The 22,750-nt window shown below is 43.3% G+C and overlaps 1 protein-coding gene across 2 annotated transcripts in view; it reads left to right on the forward strand.

The window, feature by feature from the left end:
- Positions 1–18,566, forward strand: part of LOC128754695 (TBC1 domain family member 1-like) — a 32,838-nt gene extending 14,272 nt beyond the window's left edge. Inside the window, exons 7-22 of one of the 2 annotated variants that reach the window (XM_053857498.1) lie at positions 244–360; positions 511–633; positions 1,164–1,312; positions 1,768–2,037; positions 2,393–2,503; positions 2,598–2,711; positions 2,808–2,941; positions 6,320–6,487; positions 9,053–9,214; positions 10,557–10,715; positions 11,550–11,650; positions 12,987–13,130; positions 14,800–14,959; positions 15,713–15,882; positions 16,596–16,772; positions 16,886–18,566. In XM_053857498.1, the coding sequence (XP_053713473.1) occupies positions 244–360; positions 511–633; positions 1,164–1,312; positions 1,768–2,037; positions 2,393–2,503; positions 2,598–2,711; positions 2,808–2,941; positions 6,320–6,487; positions 9,053–9,214; positions 10,557–10,715; positions 11,550–11,650; positions 12,987–13,130; positions 14,800–14,959; positions 15,713–15,882; positions 16,596–16,772; positions 16,886–17,152 (2,526 nt within the window). In that variant the 3' untranslated portion in view covers positions 17,153–18,566. The remainder of the gene's footprint in view (positions 1–243; positions 361–510; positions 634–1,163; positions 1,313–1,767; positions 2,038–2,392; positions 2,504–2,597; positions 2,712–2,807; positions 2,942–6,319; positions 6,488–9,052; positions 9,215–10,556; positions 10,716–11,549; positions 11,651–12,986; positions 13,131–14,799; positions 14,960–15,712; positions 15,883–16,595; positions 16,773–16,885) is intronic. The other variant, XM_053857499.1, reaches the window with a different exon arrangement.
- The last annotated feature ends 4,184 nt before the right edge of the window (positions 18,567–22,750 follow it).

Below are 22,750 nucleotides of genomic sequence, written 5' to 3' on the forward strand. Positions count from 1 at the left end.
ACAGTGTTTTGATGGCGCTGCTCAGGAGCGAAATTTCTGCCGTTAATAGAAACTGTGCAATCAATTAAAAGTGTTACATGCTTCTTCAGCAAGACATTCTAACGGTTCTAGTCTTTCCGAATTGCTGCCATCTTTTTCTGTGATTGCACTGCCATCTTCCGGTGATGTTGTTGAATTACATGAACTTTGTATATCTTCATTTCCTCTTTTTGCTCAATCAATCTTGTTTTGTGTTGTTTGTAGAGAGCCTGTCCAAAGAGTGACAAGGAAGAGAACGAGTTAGTGATGGTGTCTTTGAGGAAGCTTTATGAGGAGTGGCAGAACAGTCATCAGCACACAGCTAATGGTGAAACTAAGCAGGTAATTTATGTCTGGATTTTATTATATTACAACAAGGCAACATTCACTTTGTAGATGTATTTCCAATTACTTCAGTGAATGAAGTGTATGCACCAGGTGTTAAAAGTATTCTTTTCTGTTCCTCACTCGTCTCCTCTTGGGCCTGTCTAGGTAGAGGAGGCAGCTCCCGGCCCCGTGGAGGTTCCGCAGCAAAGCAGTGGTCGGCAGAGACTGGAACAGTTCAAGAGCAGAGCTAAGCGTTCTCTCACAGAGTCCCTGGAGGGCATTTGGAAGGTTGGCATACTCGATTACGTCGTACCTTCACACACATGCAAAACACACATGGTTATGCTTATATGATTTTTTTCTTGACAGGACGTCACTGGTACAGTTGATGATGTTATAAAATCTATTTAGCATTTCAAAGCTTTCTCTAAATCTGGTGTCATACATAGCACAACAACTTGTAACTTGTTTCACATCCTTGTTGGGGGCTTGAGGTCTCCTGCCTTTGAACTCAGTGACTCTATGTCCCTGCCATAGGGATGATGTAAACATTCTAATAAAGTAGAGTAGACCTCAAATGTATCATGGAAAGGTGCCACAGATCATGTATTCCTCTAATTTTAATACACTTAATCATGTGTCCTGCAAGTAAAAGTGTTTTTCTAGCTTGATTGAATTGTTCAGAACGTTTGAGTTTGTTAACATTTTTCTATCCTGTGGCATTAAATCTGATTTTACAAGCTTCAGTGGGCGTACACATCTCAGGCTAAGATTGTATTTAGCTGTCATGTTTACAGTGATCCTGTTTGCTCCGGCAGGGAAGCAGCAAGGCCAGAGCTCAGAGGGACAACAGTGTTGGAAGTGACAGCAGCGCATCCATTTGTACAACCAGCAACAGCCAGGACCAGTCAAGTTTCGATGACCCGCTCCCTGGCTCATCTCATCTGCGACCAACCAGCCCTCTCAAGTAAATGTTTACACCTCAGGCTGTCCACTGTTTTTTTATGTGAAGCAGAAACAATTCAGTCATGTTGGTGCAGCCTCTTATTTTGCAACTAGATTGCATAAAATACATGAATAGGTTATCAACCTTTAATATCAAGGCTATAGAGAAGACCGTCACGGTCCGAAATTGAACTTTAGATGATTAATGAAAGTCAATTTTTTAAATATAGAACAATGTATAAATTGTCTCTCACCATTGTGACTCTCGCCATCAGAGACATACATTTCTTGTTGTTTTGGTCAAGTATTTGTAAAATTACATATTAAGTTTACACTCAGTCGATATTTAAGTATTAATACAGTTAATCTCAGCCACATGCAAACAGGTGAATTGTTGTAAATAAGAAATTATTGACTCGCTGAACATAAATGTTGCTTGACCGAGCTCAATGAGGCATGTTCCCATCTTCACATCAGGTGCCACAACTCGACAGGAGACTTGAAGCACCTGGACAACTCCCTCCTGTCTTCCTCCTCCTCTTCTATGTTAACCAGTGAGGGACAGCAGCAGGGCTTTCGCAGACGGGCCAGCACCTACAGCCACTCGCCCACCACCGCTTCTGCAGAGTTCTCATTGGAGAACCCACTGTTTTGTACGCCAAAGCAGGACACCACTGCAACTACTGCAGCCAAACACAAACTTGTACGACACTACTCTGTCAGCACGGACTCGCCCCATCAGAGCAAGTAAGTTTGTTTGGTAGTAAGTCAGAATTTTTTAGACCATTATGAAGACTAGAAGATTGAACTGCTCTCAAGGCTTTTTTCTAATGTGAGTATTTGTTGAAATTGAATTGGTCCATTTTTCATACGAGTATTTATGCTTCTAGTTTGATTGAGCAGTCTCCTAGGAAAATAAATAAACTGAAATATTGAGTTATTATTTTATTGTCTATTTTTAAAATATTTTTTCGGCCAATCAAATTGAAATCCTCACTCCATTCGTTTGCTTTTCCATTCCTTTATTCGCCACACCACAAGTTTGCTTTTTAGCAGTCTTTCTTTATCACATTTTCCGTGTCCTTATTGAACCACTTGTCAGACAAATAGGCTCCACTGCCCCTTCTGCTACTTCCTGCTCTTCCCTTCCCTCTCCTCTACCTCCTCATCATCCTTCTTCACCTTCAACCGCAGCAAGGCTCAGTAAAAGAAGGTGAGGGTCCTTCATGTTTTGATTCTGCACATCTATGTTGCTGCTGTTGCTCTTTGCTGCCTTCACTCGTTTCCATCCCATTTTTCCACCTCAGACCATTGGTCGGTCTGCGTGCTCGTCTCCACTCCTCATCCTCTGTCCCTAATTTTCTCAAATTTCAATTCCTGGCACCTGTCCAAGAGAATGATTGGCCTGAAACCAATATCAGGTAGGATTTGGGTGATCAGATTTTGGGTTTCTGTGTGCTACCAATCCTTTACTGCTCTGCCTGGTGACCATCCTGTGGACTGGTGTTTGTGTGCAGTGATGTTGGAGCCATCTCACCTGTCGGTGGACTGAGCGTGGTGGGTGAGAGCCCTCTACGCAGCCAACGCCATTCATGGAGGCAACAGATCTTCCTGCGAGTTGCTACACCACAGAAGAACTCAGAGTCAAGTGGTAAAATGCTGAAAAAATAAACATAGACATCATTGTCCAAAAATGAATGGACAAACTTGAGTGAACATACTGTTAGGAATAGATAGAACAGTACGTTAGAATCATATTTTCACCTCTCTCAGCAGAATCATGATTATATTTCACTGTAAAGAAAAAAATTTCAGATTGTCAGATTTGTATTATTTGCTTTCCAGGCATGCTTGCTCACCTGTCCCAAACAATATCTTTATTACCATTTAAATTCCAGCGACTAGTCAGCCAAGCATTGTGTCTTACTTCTCCTGCAGCCATGACGTTTGGGTCTTTACATGCCTCCACTGTTTTTTAGTTGCAACAAGGTGCAGTGATTTGTTGTAATTCACTGTCATTTGGAAGCTACATAAGTCAAATAGATGACTACTCGCCCTACCGGTTAATACAGTCTTAATCAGTTTTCACATATTCATAGTGCCAATCTGATCAAGAATGGCTACTATTTAAAAAACTATTTAAGGATAGTTTTTGCTGTCATATTAGATAGTGCCATCTTTTTAATGATTCAATGATGTCTGGAAAACTTTATCGAGTAAATACAGGTTTTGTAGTAATTGATCACCTATATATTTGACACCAGAATGATCCCAGAGCCACATTTTTGTGCTACTTTCCCGAAGTGTCTTTCAAACTCATATTTTCCATCCTCAGCGTGATCTGATTTAGTCTTTTTCTTCATGGACAATTTGGTTTTGACCTCACATTGTATGCTCTGGCATCCCTGTCAGACAGTGCTTACTCCTGGTTAATCTGTTATTAATTATAATCAATTAATTGAAAAGAATCTTCGCATGAATTAAAATATAAATATAGCTGCAGTGACAGAGTTAGTCCACTGCGCGTCGCTCTGTCATTTAACGTACCTATAAAGCTCTCGCTCGTGAGCTGAGCCCTGTATCAAGATTGACTTGGCTGCTGCCTGAACACCAGCATCGGTATATATACTTTGATAAAGATAAAAAAAGAAGACGTATTCTATTTGCCTTTCTGCTTCTGTAAAGCACAATTCCATAATGCATGTGTAGTCAAGTTTTTACATTCTTCAATGGCCAGTGTTTTTATTTATATACGGTTCTCTTCATTTCCATTGAAAAGAAAGACAAGGAACAAATGACAAACTTTTGATCATTAACTGTTGGAGGCTTGAGGCGTGGCACAGCCCCAGAATGTGATATACTGTGATAAGATGGTATGTGTTTTGTTGTCATGAACATGTCTTGTTGTGTCTGCCTATGGCTCTTGTGCTGGCTCGTTCTCAGATCTGGCATTCAGATAATTATATGTATGATCCATAGGTGTTTGACTGACTCAAAGAGCATTGACGGTTTCAATTGTTCGGCTGGCCACATTCTATTTCCAATTTCCTGGAAAAATGAAGTGGCACGTTCACAAAATTCTTCTTGAGGTCATTTGCTGAATTTTCTCCCTTTTATTGTTTATCATTTTGCTGAGGCATTGTTGAGATGTTCTTGTTTGCACCAGTAAGGTGGAATTTATAGGATTTATTTCATTAGAGTATAACAGCTTTCTCCCCTTCATCTTGGCTTACGTGATATAGTTCACATAGTTCACAGACCTGGTGCCTGCATAAGCCGAGCCTTCTGTGGCATGACTGCACAGACAAACTCTGCAGACTACATAAATAACAGAAATACAGATGAGGCATTGACAGTCTCCTGAAAAAGTTTTTGTTCTGTTAAGTCGACGGGAAGGTCACTGGTCAGCGCTTTGCCTGTGTTATCTAAGTGCTAAGCAGAAGTAGGTTGGGCGTGGTGCTCTATATTTATTCACACAAGTTGGGCCATGGTGGCGTTTGGTGTGTTTGTTTTAAGTGTGTGCCAACGGTAGTACAAGAAGTACAAGAAAGTAAAGTGCAATTATGTATCTTCATCAGCCAGACTCACTGCACGATACATTGATTTTTCTCTTTATAAATAAGAAATACTATGAAATACAAATACGTTTGTTTTTGTTTTTTTGTGGAGTAAACCAGGCAGCTTCATTGTTCGTGTACAATGAGATATATTGGAGAAGAGACCTTAGTGACGTGATCCTGACCATTTAAAAAAAGAGAAGTTAACATTATACTTCAATAAGTTGTCTGTAGTGATGCAGGTCTTCGGTGGGTGGGGGTTTCTTGATGACTGCTCGCGCCGACAGCGCCAGACTGAAGCGCCAGCCTTGTTGACCCACTTTACATTCCGTGTACTCGCGTCACACATTCACCTGCTAAAACTTTGTTCTGACGGAGTGTCATGTTTGCTCAGGGAGTGTGCCACTTTCCTCAGAATGGTGTTTCCATCATCTCAGGGAAGCATGTGTTGCTTCATTGTAGTCATACCAGTAAATTGTTGTGCTCATTTCCTATGGTATTGTCGGTATTGTGGAGAATGTGGAATAGTAATAATAATACTGTTGTTTTTGCCTCTTAACTTACCATTGCACACAGACATTTTTCATACCCCGGTGACTACTTATTCATACTTCATTCATGGAGGTTGAATTTGTTCAATTTCACTTCACATGTAAAGGATGGATTTGAATTTTAAAATGTAGTGGAATTATTTTGCTTATATGTTAAAGATTGGAACGATTCTATAAAGATAAAGCCAGTATTTTAGATGCCTTTGATTCGATGTAAAAATGTCAGGTTACACCAGTGTAGAGTCTCACCGTAAAGTGTAAGTTTTCAAATCTTAATGGAGTCGAATGTTTTGGGTCCCCGATCTCAAGACACTCTCACAAACACGCACACACTTGCTCAAAAGTATTCTTAACTTTGTTTCTAATTCATAAACCTGTGTCTGGCTGCAGCTGTCAAACTCCAGGCCTGTGGTCCAAATCCAGCCCGCCTCATCCTTTAAAGTTTAAAATTAAATTGAATACTTGTTTAAAGCACAGTGAAACTTGAACACTCAAGTGCTCGTTGTTACTCCCGAACCTGACAATGTTTATTCCTTGCCATTTGCCATTTAATTGACTTGGAAACAGTTGGGAATGATTATGGGAGAATAAACATTGCATTTGTTTGGCCTGTGTTCACCTGGACTGTTTATTATTTGGTCCCTGATAACCATTCCTTAATTGTTTTGCAAAGAAAGTGTTTCAGTGCTAAATTAAAAGCTGAAACCCAACAAATGAGTACAACGTCTGTAATGAAGTCAGATGGATTTTTTTGTCTTCACTTTAAATTGAGATGTAATTGCATATGTTGCTTAGAAGCTTGTCCAAAGATAAACACGGTTGAGAATTTTATGTCTTAGTGGTTTACATACCAGGAAATAAAATGAGGCTTCATGTATGCTGAGGCGGATGATGATCAATGATTTTCATTATTTCTTTCAGAGCGGCTGGACTCCTGTCTGGATGGGATTCAAATAGTGGTTGGAGGAGGAGTGGTGCATGAAGAGAGGACGAAAAAGAGCGGAGCTGAGCTGCGGGAGCTCTGGAGGAAGGCTATTCTGCAGCAGATCCTCTTGCAGAGGATGGAGAGAGAGAACCAGAAACTGCAGGGTAAGAACTAGAATTGAGCCCTTTTCAGATCGATGTGGGAGCAGCCGCGGTCTTCCAAGATGGCCAACATATTTCCCCCACATTTTCAATATACAAGTAACATCTGACGTAGGACCTGCTCGACTTACGTTCACCCGTACTTATGACGAAGGCCAGCAGATGCCTATTTTTTTTAAATTCTATGTCTGCTACCGCAGCACGTAGCAGCCCGGCAACGCGTACGACAGTTACAGCAGCACAGTGTCCCAGCATCTCACTCTCACACAGCCATCTACCACTACAGTGGTAGCTATCGACAGTCGGTCATTTTGAATGGCATTCGACTTTCGTCCAATCTGATCCCAGTCGTACCCGAGAGACCTTTTGCTAAGAGTCTTATAAAGTCAGATCCAGATTAAAGTGTAGGTCTGCAGGGGTTAAAATCGCGAACTGATCAATCAGTCGATATCCATAAATCACCCATAGTACAGTACAACACAGTTCAGCCCCAAGGTGAGAAGAATTCAAGAGCAGGGGATTTCAGTCAAATATAAACGAAACACTTGATGCACCCGTGTCGCCTGTGATGTTCGGACAAACAGGCCCCTGTAGAGTGTTTGTTGTTGAATGTGTGTAGCTAACTGCGCCACCTCTGTCTTGACCTATTTGGCATTTATAGTTTGAGAGAGTACCACACCTATAATTACCTTTTGGTGCACACAAACCGTTAATCCCCTCACACACACACGCACAGGTTTATCAGACGCACACACACTTGGAAATTACTGCTTAGTCAGTCTAAAGAGGAAAATGGGTCAAGTGACATGAGTGGGTGTTGGCCGATATTAAGGTGAATGTTTTCATTTCCACTTGTGTTCTGTGCTCGAGTTACCCAATGTCAATTTGATAATCTTGTAGTTGTCAGGGTAACCTTTGCTTTCCCCAAAACACCGAGTATCTCCAGTTGCTTTATGTTCTCCCATCAGGCCTGTTGTGGTTCCTGTGATGCTTGAACACTTGACTGATTTGGCTAATTGTAATTGGCTAACTTGAGAGTTCGACCACAGGAAGGTGTTGCAGACTTATGTGTGATGAAAAGAAATTTAAACCTGGAACATGTCGACTGCTCACACTCATGTTGACTGGCAACAAGGCGCTTCTGAAAAAAAGAGCTGCAGAATGGGAAGTTTCATCCTGCGCGTTTGGGACTGAGACTTGTTCTGTCTTGGTAAATTGGTTTAGCTGCTGTGTTTTTAATTCACTCTCACAATATCTATACTGGACCCCATCTCAGTCCAGTTCCCTTCTGTCGTCCGTAGTGAATCTGGTGCCTTTAATTGACCATTGTGTTGAGTCTTCTATCGGGTTGAACAAGCATAATTGTAATGTATTGAAATAGGTTTCAGGTGTTTGTGACTAGAGGGACTGGCTTCGTGCTGTCATAGGGATTTTCCAAGTGGGGGCATCATCTTTTGGTTTATGACCTGCTGTGAAGTCTGTGTGTGCACAGCGTATTGTTGAACGTGCGTGTTTGTCAGCTCCAGGGTGGAGCAGCCTATCAGGATGTGTGTTATCAAGGGTGGAGTGTTTCACTTACAGAATGGAAGACAAACAGAGAGCTCCAGGCCGGCAGAGATTGCAGACTGAAGCATTTAAACTGTATTTGGGCAGAAGCCAGCCAGCCAGTCCTTGTGGACGACACTCCAAACAGCTGATAAGAGACGGTGCTGGGGGACCGCCACACTAAAAGGATCTATTCTTACACTGGGTGTGTCGGCCGTCTGCCCCTTCCAAGTTCACTTATTTTATTACCCGTTTGCCTTTCAGGTCACTCTGGCTACTAGCTCTGAAACTAATTCCTAACCTCTCGAGATATTCTGAACCATCTGAGTTCGGTTACGCGCAACGCTTCCTGCCAATATTTTGGATTTATCACTCCACCCCCCCCCCCGTACATGTATGTCATGAACATAATTCCAGTTTCCTGGAAAGCATGAGACATCTGTAGGAAATGATCTACCATCCCTGAAGACTGCTTGTCAGCTTTGCCAAGTTGCAGCTGGTCACTGGGTGGACGCCGCACACAAAGCATTAGGAAGAGACAAAACAATTCGGTTGAGTTTCACACAAGAAATAAAAAGAGAAAGTAGATAGGGGGGGAAACGAGAGGACGGGGTTGCCACAAAGAAAGGAGCTGCTGTGAGGCCCAGGGTGTGTCCTCACCTGCTTTGATCACTGCTGTCAACATGTTCCAACGGAATTCACCGAATGCTTGAGTCTATATGCTCCCACTGATGAGTTCATTTTTTTTTTACATTCATTATATTCTATCTATTTTTTGATACAGTCCCATTTGATCGAGGCACTGTTCAGCATAATGGTTAATAGAACACTTTTAAACCTTAAAAATGTACACAAAAAAGACATATTTACTTCACAATTATTGTTTTGAATTCACAAATAATCAATGACCCATTGCCGGTCAAAAATAATCTAATCTAAATGTAAAAAATAATTTTATTTGACTTTGGGAGGGAAAGAGGACCCATGATCAACATTTGAATATTGTGTCTTTTCTCTGTGCAGCCTCGGAGAGCAACCTGCAGAACAAGCGTCTGAAGCTGGACTATGAAGAGATCACGCCGTGTCTAAAGGAGGTGACTCTGGTGTGGGAGACCATGCTAGGAACTCCTGCGAGGGCTAAAGTCAAATTTGACAGCGATACCGTCCATGCTGCTGTTGCACAAGGTAAGTCAGTTCTTGACAATGTTTGTCACAGTGGCCAGGATTTGTAAATATTAACCACAGTTTTATGAGGAGTCTTCTGTTGCTGTGGAGTCACTAACTAACCCCTCATTAACAGTCCTGCCTTCGCTGACACGATTTGACATGCTCATTTTAAACTACCGAAACTCCTTCAAGGGTTATTCTATGCAGAAAATCCTTGCACATTACGTCATCTTCAGCAGCAGGACCACTGAACATGGTGCAAATTTATCTCATGTTAAAGAGTTGCACAGCCTTCTCAGTAAAATCAATTCTGAAAGTTCAGTCAAGCACGACAGAAAACTTGACTTGCAACAGAGCAGAAGTGTTTTTTTTTTTTAAATAGCAGAGTGGTTCCAAGTTTAAATTCCCCATCTCAGATTCCTTATTCTTGTCATTTTAGAGTTCTTGCCATGCTAAATAGTCATTTAAACACACAATCGTGTTTATGATCCAGCAGATATTGGAAGTCTAAGTAATTATTTTAGCAATCCTACTGGCATAAAATTAAAAACTAAAAATCTCTTTTGTGGAAGAAAGGCACTGATGACATGATCTCTTAATAGGTGTCTCATTTTATTTACGTGTCTCACACTGTTTATTTTCCCCACCCATGGTTTGGCCTTAAGACATGTTGAGTAATTTTAATTGTGTTATTATTATTAGTGATAATAATTATGATAGTAAACAGTATTATTTTTTCCTCATTTTTTTGTTTGCATGTTATTGAAGAACATTGCAATTTTTTTTTTTATTGTATAGTTTTTAGCTTACTTTATTAACTTAAGTGAAACACAATAAAGCAAATTTGAACAAAAGTTAGAACACAGTCCACGGGGGAGAAAATACAAGCCACTTTTTTTTTTACTAGGCGGCTGATTGAACTGACTTGGTGGTTAGCCGTGTACTTCATACTTTGAAATTCAAACATACATCCACATTCCCATCTTGATCAAGTTTAACACGTGATATGATAGGATACAAATAAGAAATTGACGAAATTAATAGGAATAACGTTTTACTATGCTGCTTGTGTGAATGCTAGTTATTTATGAGACATACAGAATTATTTTTTCTTTTTTTTTTCTTTATGCTTTCATCACATTCTTCAGTATCTAATAGTTGATTTTTCCTTACATTCTTTTACCTGCGTTGTGTAGATATAGTTTTATGTAGTAGCACATATTCTTAAAAAGACTGTGGCTTCCCCAAAACTTTCTTTGTCTTTTATGGATAGTTGCTTTATTGTTTATTTGTAGTTGACTCCACCCTACCATCCGTGTAGTTCCTTCTTTATCTCTGTTACCTCCCTCATGTCTGGCAGGTGTCCCAAGACAGCATCGGGGCGAGATCTGGAAGTTTCTCTCCGAACAGTACCTCCTCAAACAGACCGTCCCTTCGCGACCACCAACCAAGGACATTCCTTACAAAGAGCTACTGAAGCAGCTCACCTCGCAGCAACACGCCATCCTCATAGATCTCGGTAACACACTTTCACACCCCAGCTCACACATGCTTGGTATGTTTTGGCCGTATACACACACACACCCATGATATGCACCAATAAAATTGCAGTTTCATTGTAAACAAGGTGTAAACTTCAGAACCAACCTACCTACTTACTTACCTAGCTACCTACCTACGAGTGTTTTACTCAAAATAGTGACTCACCTGAATTTACTCATCATGTCTTAAATTCTATAGCGTGTTACAAATTGAAATGCGGCATCTTATAAATGTAACACACACACACCCTCAGTCACACACAGCTTCAGGCAAGGGAGGTGCTTGTGGCCTTACATTCTCTTAGAAAAAGCCCCGGCAGCAAATTCCACGCGCTCACACGGGCGTCATTGTCTTCTCCGAAAGCTTCCATGTCACTCACACCGTAAGTCAAGACCTCTGTTCACAAGCACACACACAGCTGTTAATCACCTGTAAGTCAAAGTTGAGCATGCACCCTCTCAGATGCAGGGCCCTCATTATCCTGTCAGTGTTGAAAGACCGTCAACCTGCTCAGAATGTACATGATGATGGGGGGACAAGCATGTTTCACGTAAAGCCATGTTGATGTGTGTTTGTGTCTGGAATAGGTCCACACATGTTTGTTTGTTTTTTTAATAGTCACCTATTGTTCAGTGGAAGTCTGGAGGTTCACAGACCCTGAGGCAGCTGGTCATTCATGTTGAAAGTTGTTTATGATGTTAGGTATTAACCCGCTTCATTGTCAACACCAGGCGCTTTTTTGTGTCCACGATATTAAACTCAACGCTGGTGGAGAGCAGGCCGGTGACAGGTCTGTTGTTTTTCTTCTCAGGGCGCACTTTTCCCACTCATCCATATTTCCAGGCTCAGCTGGGGGCGGGGCAGCTGTCTCTCTACAATTTACTGAAGGCATACTCTCTTCTGGACCCTGAGGTACTGCTAGTATTGTTTGTGTGTATTTACAGCAAGCACTTGTCCCTGCACATTGTAGTCATGGGTTTATGTTAAGGCTTGAACTGTGGGTGACAGCATGAGACACATTAGACGGACCAAGACACTACACACACATACACATTGAAACTATCCTGCACCTCACATCTGAGTTTGCCACATCACATTAGCCTCCTCCACTTTAACCTATCATCCACTTGAGTCACACCTCTCCTCTTCATGCCCTCCTTTAAAGCATCCTTCAACCTCAGTGGCTGTCTTCCGATCCTTCTTTAGCCTGGTACCTCCATGGCTAACATTCTTTTGTTCCCTGTCTCCCCTCTTCACGAGTCCAAAACTGATGACATCCATAACTTTACCTAAAAAACGACCTCACATTTGCTGTCCCTCTGATATACTCATTTCTAATCTTGTCCTTGACCCCAGGTAACTTACTTCTTGTCTTTGTGTCAGAGCTACTGTAGATACCATACATCATGGTAGGTCGCACTACTGTCCTGTGGAGCTTCCCTTTCACTCAAGCTGCCACTCTTCTGTCACAAATCACCCCTGACAGTTGCCTCCACCTGTTCACCCTGCCCGCACTTGCTTCTTCCCCTCCCTTGATCTTTAGATCCCCAATTCTTGAATTCATCTCCTTCCTCCACTGCTTCTCCCTCATCTCCCCTTCTCCTCTCTCCCTGTCATTCGGGCACGTGTTGCCACATCCATGAACATCAACATCTCTTCCATTACTTCCTGTTACTCTCTCTGCAAATCTCTATAGCATCAATAAACATCAAACTCCCTAACCTCACCTGCCTGTCCGTCCATAACAACAGCAAACAAGAAGCATCTGAGAGCTGATGTACTGTGTCTTTTACCTGGATTTGTTCGGTCCTGCAGCACAACCCCCCTCGCTGTCCTCGTACACGTGCAGCGCCTCACTCACACACTCCTCAGACTCTCCCCAACCTAATGTGCCTAATCTTCGGTGTAATCTTTGATAAATTTTGGGGACTGGGTGTGATACATTAAACCACTGCAAACACTCAAATACATAGAGGCTTATATTGTTGTGTAATGACTGAAGTGTGCAATGCTGGAACAAAACAACAACAAAACCGACCCCCCCTAAGGTACTTTTGTTGGCAACAAGAGTGACTCAAATGAAGCAGGCGCTTGAGGGTGAAATGAGTAAAGCTGAGTCATTGTTGTTGTAGGACGTTGCATCTAGTTTGCGACTACCCCGAAAATGCATCTCAGAAATTTCCAGCTGTATGAATTTGTTCAGCCTTGACAGTACTTGATGTGCTGGATGCTTCTGCCTTGTCTTCAGGTGGGCTACTGCCAGGGCCTGTCCTTCATGGCAGGCGTGTTGCTGTTACACATGGGGGAGGAGGACGCCTTCAACATGCTCAAATTTCTCATGTATGACGTCGGGCTCCGGAAACAATACAGGCCTGACATGATTATCCTGCAGGTGAGGCACACGGGCACTTAAATTTCATGACCAACATTGGTATAATTATCTTAAAAACCTGGTTGTGTCACACCTGGTAGTGAAGGTTTCATTAGTATAATGATATTTAAAGGTTTTTATTTGACGAATGCTGATTTACAGGAAATGTGCAGTGTGTGTGTGGTGTGTGTACCTGGTTTATCCTCACTTCTGGACGCCAGTTCTTGACAAAACACGAGGCATGAGGTCCTTACCTCATGCCTTCTCTCTTTGGGACTGTTTGACTGGGCCCACAAATCCAAGCCTCAATTTGAGGCTGAAGACATAAAAAATAAGTCCATATTGGGTTTCAGTTTGGTTCCGAGTTCTGGTTATGGTTTGTTTTGGGTGGTTGGGTTTAGGGTGAGAGGCTGGGGAAAGGGTTATGTCAGTGAGCGGACCTCACAAAGATAGAAATACAAATGCATGAAGGCTTCTCACATCCAGACCTAACTGTATGTTTAGTGGGTGCTCACATTCTGGTTCGAGCCCATGGGTGGGGTTCTCAAGGCACTGCTCAATTTAACTCCAATTTCAATCAATTACCCCAAATATTATGGAGAAAAGCTGCCATACTTATTGACTCATGCACACCCTGTTTGTCGACATTTAAATTGGGCAAATGTATGACTGAAATGACTAGATAACCCGAGTCTTAATCATGAGCTGTGGTGAATTATATAATTTGGCACATCAAAGCAACAGTGTTAGATGGCTAAAGAGACTGCTTTTTATTCTTTCTGTCAAACCAATAGTCAGTATTTAACTTGGTGATTTCAGCACAGTTTCTGTTTTTTTCTGTTTTCAGTTTTTTCTGTTCTATATACTGTATATATAACAAAAAATGGCCCAAACAGAGAGAGAAAAAAATATATCCACAAGAAGCCACATTTTCGATTTGAATGAATTATATTACTGAATGAAAGGATGGAGCCATACATATATTTAAACAACAAAATACTGTTTGTTTTGCATCAGTTCGACAATAGCACAATAAATCACGATGGTGGATATATATATATATATATATATATATATATATACATCCCTGAACAAAAGCAAACAGATTGCTTTTGTTTGCTTTTGTTCAGGGATTCCTCCATGTTTGTTGTTGTTGTTATCATCCTAGCTGCCACGTGTCTTGTGCATCAATGGGATCAGTGGACCAGGAACTCCTGCACTGACAGAGGCTCCCTGTTGTCTGGAGAGCACAGAGAGAGAGAACTGTTAAATTAAATAAAATCTTTTTTTTGTTAATGAATTAATCCTAATAGTTAACTTGTTAAAGTCCCACCACTATATATATATATATTTATTTATATATATATATATATATATATATATATATATATATATATATGGTGATGGGAAAGTTCTTTTGCTGCCAGCCTTTCTTCTGGGTTAATTTAAGAATGGTGTGCTCGCTTCTTTCATCACATTATCCTTCCAAAGCCATAAAAATCTTGTTTGTTACTGCCCTGTTGTGTCGTAATGGTTTTATTAGCACCTTGCTTTGGCTGAAATTTATGGCACTTGGCAGAGATGTGCAGCTAGTTTCAGATCAGCATGATGCACTTGGGAATTTATTGTCCTCGACGCCCATGAACACTGAAGTTGTGTCCATTAAATGTGTTGTTTTCTTTCATGGCAGATTCAGATGTACCAGTTGTCTCGGCTGCTCCACGACTACCACCGAGATCTGTACAGCCACTTGGAGCAGCAGGAGATCGGGCCCAGTTTATACGCTACGCCCTGGTTCCTCACAGCCTTCGCCTCACACTTCCCCCTCGGATTTGTGGCCAGAGTCTTTGGTAAGATGCACCAAGCCTTTTGATCCGTTCTGAGGAGAGCTTGAGGTTTGCTCCTGACGGTTCAGATGGCGCGCTGCTGCATGAGAGTGTGAAGCACCCTGGTTGCTGGATAAGCACAGAAAGCGCTATATACTTAAGAACCGTTTACCATTCAGACCATAGCAATGTGACTCTTTCACTCTTTCTCAAACTGCTATTGTGTATGTTGAAGTCTTGGGAGTGTTCATCAGATTTACAAATGCCATCAGACCCGCAGTACCCTGTGTGTCTTGTGTCGCCCTCATCCCTCCTGCCTTCCTTCCTGTGTGTTGTGTTCACCACTAATTTCTTAAAAGGTGCTCCGCCGCTGAACGAGACTTTCTGGCTCCTGGAGTTCATCCGAGCATAACATGTGCGTGCGTCTGTGTTTGCATGTACGTGCGCGTTAGAGCCACGGGGCATCTTCAGGCAGTTGTTCTTCGATATCGTAGGTGAGGCTTCACGCCTCCTCATTTGTTCCTTAATCTGTTGTGTGATCTCATGCGATCCTGCCAAGCCCGACCCCTCCCTCCCGCATAAAGAGCAGCCAGCAGACACACCCTGCTCTTGGTCTCTCCTTATTCTTCCTGCTCTTCATGCATGCTTGCTTCCTCGCTTCTATTGACGTCGATAAAGCCGCAGTGGAAAACCTGTTGAATCTCTGATGACGGGGCCGTTATGTCACATCACATGGTATTTACTTTTTTTAACTGACGCCACCTTCCTCCTAATCAGATATGTTATTCCTGGAGGGGTCAGAGGTCATCTTCAAAGTGGCCCTGAGTCTGCTGGGGAGCCACAAGCCCCTTATTCTCCAGCATGACAGCCTGGAGTCCATCGTGGAGTTCATCAAGACGACGCTACCCAACCTGGGTCTGGTCCAGATGGAGAAGACCATCAACCAGGTCAGTGGAGGCGGTGAATCACGGCACACTATAGAAATGGATGTTCATGATCGATCAAGAGCTTGGCTCCCGGTCCACCTCTCCCTGACATTACTGTCATGTGCGACTGACCTAACTGACCTGACTTCTGATCGTGGACCCAGGCCCTGACGGAAGCTGTTGCCACACCCTCCTCCACTCACAGCTGCTGGGTTGTTTTTCTGCTGAACACAGAGACACGTGTCAGTGTGATGGAGCTCACCTGTCAAACTCAGTTGAAAAGATTGTTTCTTGTTGTTATCGCCCGGAGGGGTAGAGACTTATGTGTCACGTATTTGGTTCTCTTGAAATCTTCACTGAAACAAACAGTGTTTAAACAAAGACTCTGTGAACTTTAATTCTTTATTAACTTGACTGTTTTTTTTTTTTTGACTCCCGTACCAATGATTCCATCAGAAAAGGAGTTGATGACCACCTCCTCAGATTGAGGCAGCGGTTGTTTTCATTGCAGTTTCAGAAAACTTTATTAGAAGATAGATGGAACAATAACACCATAAGTTAGCTACAAAAATATAACATGAAAACATCCACAGAATCAAGCATCTGAACTGTGCATCAACAGCCCACACGCCTGTTACATTGTTGTTCAGCAGTGTCCTCATTATCGCTGTCAACAGCTGTCATCATTCAAGACAACATCATTCCCCGCCTCACAACTTGTCCGTGTTTTCCAGGTTTGTCAGATGGACGTGTCCAAGCAGCTGCAGGCCTACGAGGTGGAATACCACGTCCTGCAGGACGAGCTGTTGGACACTCCGCCGACCCTCAACCAGCAGCAGCGAGCGGCTCAGCTGGAGAGAACTAATCAGAGCCTCCGGCAGCAGAACCTGGACCTGCTGGAGGAGCTGCAGGTACGTCGCAGCAGATGAACAGCAGGGATTTCAATAAACATTCAAACATGTTTAAATACGGCTCATGCTATTTTAGTGACTTTTAATTCAATGTTGTCACGACGTCCTCGCAGGTGTCTCACGCTCGTGTGTGCAGCCTGGAGAGTCGGGTTGCCAGTTTAGCTCAGTCGGAGGTCCAACTGAGGGAGCAGGTCTCCGCGCTGGAGGACGACAAGAGGAAGCTGATGGAGACAGCGTCGCGCCTGCAGGAGCTGCTGCTCAGCTACGGCATCCATACCTCCCCTGACGGACTCAGACACCCCCCTAACACAGAAGGTCACACAGTAGTTAAAGGTGAGGGCGTAGAGAGCGAGACAGTTGACTCCCTACACCACCCCTGAGCTCCGCCGTAGCACTCTTAAACCTGCGATTACACCCGTCATGAGGTTAACAGCGGGTCAGCCGACCTAAGCAGTGTCCACCTTTGACCTTTTCCAGGCTTCCTTCAGTGTTAAAAAACTCAGGTGAGCAGTCGGAGCATTTTGACTTCTATAGTATCTGTAGGTGCCGCCCGCATGTGATCTCAAATCCCCAAAGATAGCACTGATCGTTCTGCAGCTCCGTCCCTGAGTTGAAGCAGGGAGGCAGACATTACCAAAGTTTTTTTTAAGACTCTTCTTTAGACTTTATTAAAAATGTTGCCAAAGATTAAAAAAATATGGGAAAAATTGAAGAGCTGAAACTAAAGAATGTAGATTCCTGCCACAAACTTGACTGCAGCGGAGAGCAGGAAGTGCAACACACCCCACACCCTGTTTGTCAAGTTACTTCTAGGAGCAAAATAGGTACTATTTTGCTCCTCAACGTTGATTCGAATAATGACTTTCTTCAACGGTGACATCCACACTACTGTTTTCTTTTCTTCATTTGAACTGTCTCGTCCTCACAACCCTGGACTGACTAACCATCTGCGACAGAAGAAGCTGTGGGCGAGAAAAACTTCCTCAGTAACTGCTGTGACCTTCTCTCATCACTCCAGTGCCTCAAAAGTTTGAAATGCCGTCTGATAATTATTCACAAGAGTAGTCTGTTCTGTTCTTTGTCTAACACTGTTTTACACAAGCTTGTGTCATCTCATTTTTGATGTCAAGGCAAACCACGAAGGCACCTTTAAGCATGTCCAAACCACCACTTTCTAAATGTGTACATGGTTTTTAGCATAGTCTCTGCGTTACTCTTCATGCCTAAGAGTTTTTGCTCCGTGTAGAAGCCTGAGTGAGGGTCCACACGACTTTCCAAAACCCCTGTGACAGATTTTAAATGTGCCTTTCAATCGCAACTTTGCCAATTCCAGTATGAAATATTTTAAAACCACGGTCTTGTTATGAAGTTCTCATGTATTTTGCTGCTGTAAAGACTCCAGCAGTTTTTAGATTAAAGAGACCAAACACACTCGCTTTTGTCTGCCTTTTTTAAACTACTAGAGCATTTACTCAAGTACATTCATTGGTGTGTCGATGTGTGTGATCTGGCCTTCACATCGACTGAATTTAGTGAGGCGTATGGAAATGGAGTCGCCATCAGTTGAAAACATCTGCCTTACAATCATATTGTACCCCAATTTCGTCTGTGTTGCTCATCGGCGGTGTATACAAATGGTGTCACCAAGAGCAAGGCTTTGAAAAGAGGTGTGGTGACGGCAAGAGACGATGCTTTTCTAACGTGCATGCGCCTTATCTTGTTGTTTCGATCTACGTTGGCAGCCAAACCTGTCTGGGAGGAAGGCCACTGACTTTTTGGGTCAATGTATGTATCTGGACCAACAACACAGTTTGTTAGCTCCTTGCTGTTTCCCTGACCTTTTAGGTGGTCATAATGTTTTGACAGATTTTCGTCAGATCCAAATAAACCAAGCCAAAGCCTTCATCTTTTACACTGGTGTTTCAGCAGGAAATGGTGCGCGTGTGGACGAGGCCAGTGTCCAGAGCTGCTCTGACCATGTCGGCCCATTCACTCTGTCCACTCCCTTCTTCTTCTGTTTGATCATGCTTCTTATTGTCACATATTCCACCAACCTTTCTCTGTGAAATGTGTCAGACTGTCTCCCGTCACCTCCTGTCCAAACATGCCACTCTCTCCGACGCCTATATGACATTCGGGGAAGTATATCAAACACCATAGTTGGCGTGCACACACGCTCATTTGTTCTGGAAGAGCACGCGTGTCAGGGCAGGTCTTGTATGTGCGCGCATCTGTGTACACAAGTGAGCCAGCTGAGCTTCTGCCAAAGAAGGAAACAGCCTCTAATTCATCTGGGTCTGTGTCTCGCTGCTATCTTTGTAGTTCTTTTTTTTTCTGGAGCTACTATTAACAGCACTGAGGGCAAATCATTAATCCGTGATCCATTATTCATTACTTCCTTCACTGAAGTTGGAGAAGCTCCAGGATGAACTCTGCTCAATAGTCATAGTGAAGCAGCATATGAGGTGCTTCCTTAACAACCCCCTGCAGCTTGTTCTTGGTCTGCCCCAGGGACTCCTCACCTGGGCAGCATCAGCTAACCTCCGAGGCTCCTGGCTCAGCTCTTCATTCTCCACGACAGACCCACACCGTGTCCTCATGCCGCGCCATCTGAAGCTCCCTGCGGACTCCACTGCCCGTCTCAATATGTGTCCAAAATTCTTCTTATTGACTGATATTTATCATTTTCTGACCAGTCAAGCATCTAGTAGCCAACGCATCGATGATTCTAAGAGTCGATGATTTACACCAGTCAACAGAGAACATGGCTGTAACTACAGTGCGCCAGTGATGATTATAATTTCACAATTATCGATGAAAAGAGGTGTATCCCCGTCTGCTATATATCCGTCCTGTACAGGGATTTTTTTTTTCCCCTCAAAGCGCCATGTTCAAAGCGGCTTTGTAATAACACAGAGGTCTGAGGGAAATTCTCCATCACCACATTCCACAACCTGTGGGAGTCCAGTAATCAGCCAGCTGCTCCGCCGAAACCCCTTATTTCCCTGGAACCTCCAGTGCGTTTGTAGATGATGCTGTTGATTCTCCGAGTGGCTTTCGTTTGCTGGTCAGTTGGTGACACGATGAGGAGCAAAACTAACTTCAGCTTCTTCCCCTCGGCCATCAGACTGTTGTATTCATGATCAGCCCTTTGTTCGTTTAGTTTTTTTATTTATTTTATTGTATTTTATTCATGACAGCACTTTAATCCAAAGCACTTTCCTACTTGATTGGATCCCCACTGGCCATGCAACAATAAAGTTCTGATTCTAAATATCTCTTTGCTGCAGACTAAATGGCTTCTCAAACTGAAGGCTCGGGAGCCATCATTTTGTGTGGTGGTTTAATAGCTCCCGATGCAATCTGGATGCAAATTCCTAAAATTGGTGCAGGTGAATTGAAATTAAATGAAAGATGGAAGAGCCAGAGTGTCTCCTGTGTTGTGAGATGGTGGTGAAGGAGGACAGTTTTAGTGCTCTGAAGCTAACTAGCTTCACTGCTTCAATGGTTGCATTTAAACTACTTTTTCCTATCAAAGACGGCCACTTGGGTCAATAAAAATGACCTTAGTTGAGGTCTGTGTTAGAAATTTCTGCCACCCCTGGACCAAGTGGGGAGTAAACCCGCTCTAAAAAGAGTGGTCACAGGGAAGAAGAACATCTCTGTCAGTCCTGGTTTCCCTTTTTCCAAGTGTCCATGGCTTGAAACTGCTGATCCACTTAAGAGTTACAAACAAATGGCTCCAGTTACGTCATTGTCAGCAACGTTTCACCTTCCATGGCAGACGTCTGTGAAACCCTGACCTTGTTTTGGGGTCAGGCCCAGGTCTCCTCGCAGACGTGTATAAAACACTTTAGCAGAGTGATGAATGTGAGAGCAGACCAGGAGCTGTCAGCAAACTGTTGCTCTGATCCTCTTGTTGCAAAGACGCAGCTCAAGTTCTGATCCAGAACAAACATGGGAGCTGAGTGGAGATTTATGAGCCGCTGCAACAAAGAGCTGTGTACTTTTTCTTCACCAATAAGTCCGCCACACCTCATGAGCAACTGCTGCAGGAGCCACCGCGGCCACACCCAGCCGCCAACAATGCTGCCTCTCACTGAGGCCAAATCGAGAGCTGTTCTCTGCGCTTCCTCCTGCTGCAGCGACGTCACACGCTCCAATCTCAGCTTCTGTGTCACACCAGCAGAATCATGAGAAGATCTTCGCGTGACTGGGATGGAGTGTTGTTTGCTTCATTCACTCTGAATCGACTGACACGAGCAGCGGCATCTCGAGTGTGCGCCACCTCCAGTCGAGGTGTGTTTGCACTGAGCTTTTTTTAAAATTTGTCTTGGAATCAGTTCTTGCTCCCATTCCAGCTCAGATCCTGCCCTGCCCTGCTTTCCTCTCAACCTCGCCCTGAAAATGTTAGCGGAGGATGTTGTAGTTGTGAGGTCGCTCAGAGGGCAGGACAGCCAGACAACTCTGCAAGACAACTGGCACCTAGCGCACCACACAACAGTGCGACAAAGAACTTGACAGGACAAAACTACGTCATCCAATCATAACAGTCTTGAGCCAGCACTGACTGAAACACTGGCCAGACCTTCCCTTGAAAAGACGGGGGGGCTGTCGTCTGCAAGACAGTGGTGTCATCAGTGGGATGGTCGCACAACGCCACAGTGAGATCACCTGGCATACGTGCGCACATCACCACCAAACCAATGACTTTTTTATGAGAGAAAACATGTTTGGGTTTGGATGACATTTTCAGACCTAAATGTGGAGACACTGCCAATTAAATGCCATCTCTATATCTCTATCACTGCTGTCACTCATCTCTAGCTGTGAAGTGATTGTCAACTTTAATGCTCTGATGAAAAGATAGGATTCACTGTAATCGGGGTTTTGTTTTTCACTTCCCGCTCGCATTGCTGTGTACTTCCTTGTACAACTTGCCAGGTGAGCTTTGAACTGACAGACTTAAAGCAGGGGTCTCAAACTCGAATGGCCGGGGGCCACCAGGGGCACAGTCTTGGTGAGCGCGGGCGAGGATGGGACACACACATGCTGCAGTTCAGAGTCAGGCACGTGAGAATCGAACAGACAAGTGTGCGCAGAGTGATTAATACAGGCTGGTAGTTCATTTTTAAAATACATGTGTGATGTCTGTTGCATGGTGAGTGAATTTGCTTGACAGGTGAAGGTGAAGGTAAATGTTCTGTGTCCCAACCGAAGCTGAGCACCAGAGGAAGATGAAAAGTCACCATAGCATGACGACTGAAGTGTGAAACAACCATTACAAAATAACTCTCTCTTTTCTATGAACAAACATTTCAAATGTTTTGATGCTGTATGTGTGTGACAGATTCACGCAGAAAGGAAAATAAATACTGAACATTTTCTAGTAATTCTATATTATATCATGACATATAATTACTGTAAAATATATGTTTCTACTTCTTTACATATTTCTGGCCCCCGCCGTCTTTGTAAACTTTCTTCAAAGGTTCTTGGAGTGTGAACTCCTCAACATTGTTTGAACAAAATGATTTGAGAAGAATGGCAGCGACTTGACTGACAGCCCGAGTGCTTCTACATTCTTGTGTTGTCACCATGCCATTCCATTTCCAGAGAAGTCAAATCTCTTTCAAGCGAATTATTGTTGCTCTCACCTGCAGATACGGAACTCTCAAACCCGTGACTGCCTCTAAATCTGTATCGTTGCATCTTAATCTCACTTTTATAAACTGATGGTGAGCAGTGTTCTATGCTGGTGGCGTCCTGACACAGTGCGGGGGATCAGATAGTGTTGCTGCTGTACTCCCAGCTTGTCCTTGGTTCTTAAACACTGGGGGTCTCCCCAACACTCTAAGACCTGCTGCAGATTGTGTCCCTCAGGATTATGAACAGATCTGGTATCTGAACCGGCCGCCCAGGGACAACTTGTGGGAGGTGCTTTGGGAGTATGGGGTGTGAGGCTCCCTATTGAGGGC

This window comes from Synchiropus splendidus, chromosome 2, assembly GCF_027744825.2.
Source record: "Synchiropus splendidus isolate RoL2022-P1 chromosome 2, RoL_Sspl_1.0, whole genome shotgun sequence".
NCBI lineage: Eukaryota > Metazoa > Chordata > Actinopteri > Syngnathiformes > Callionymidae > Synchiropus > Synchiropus splendidus.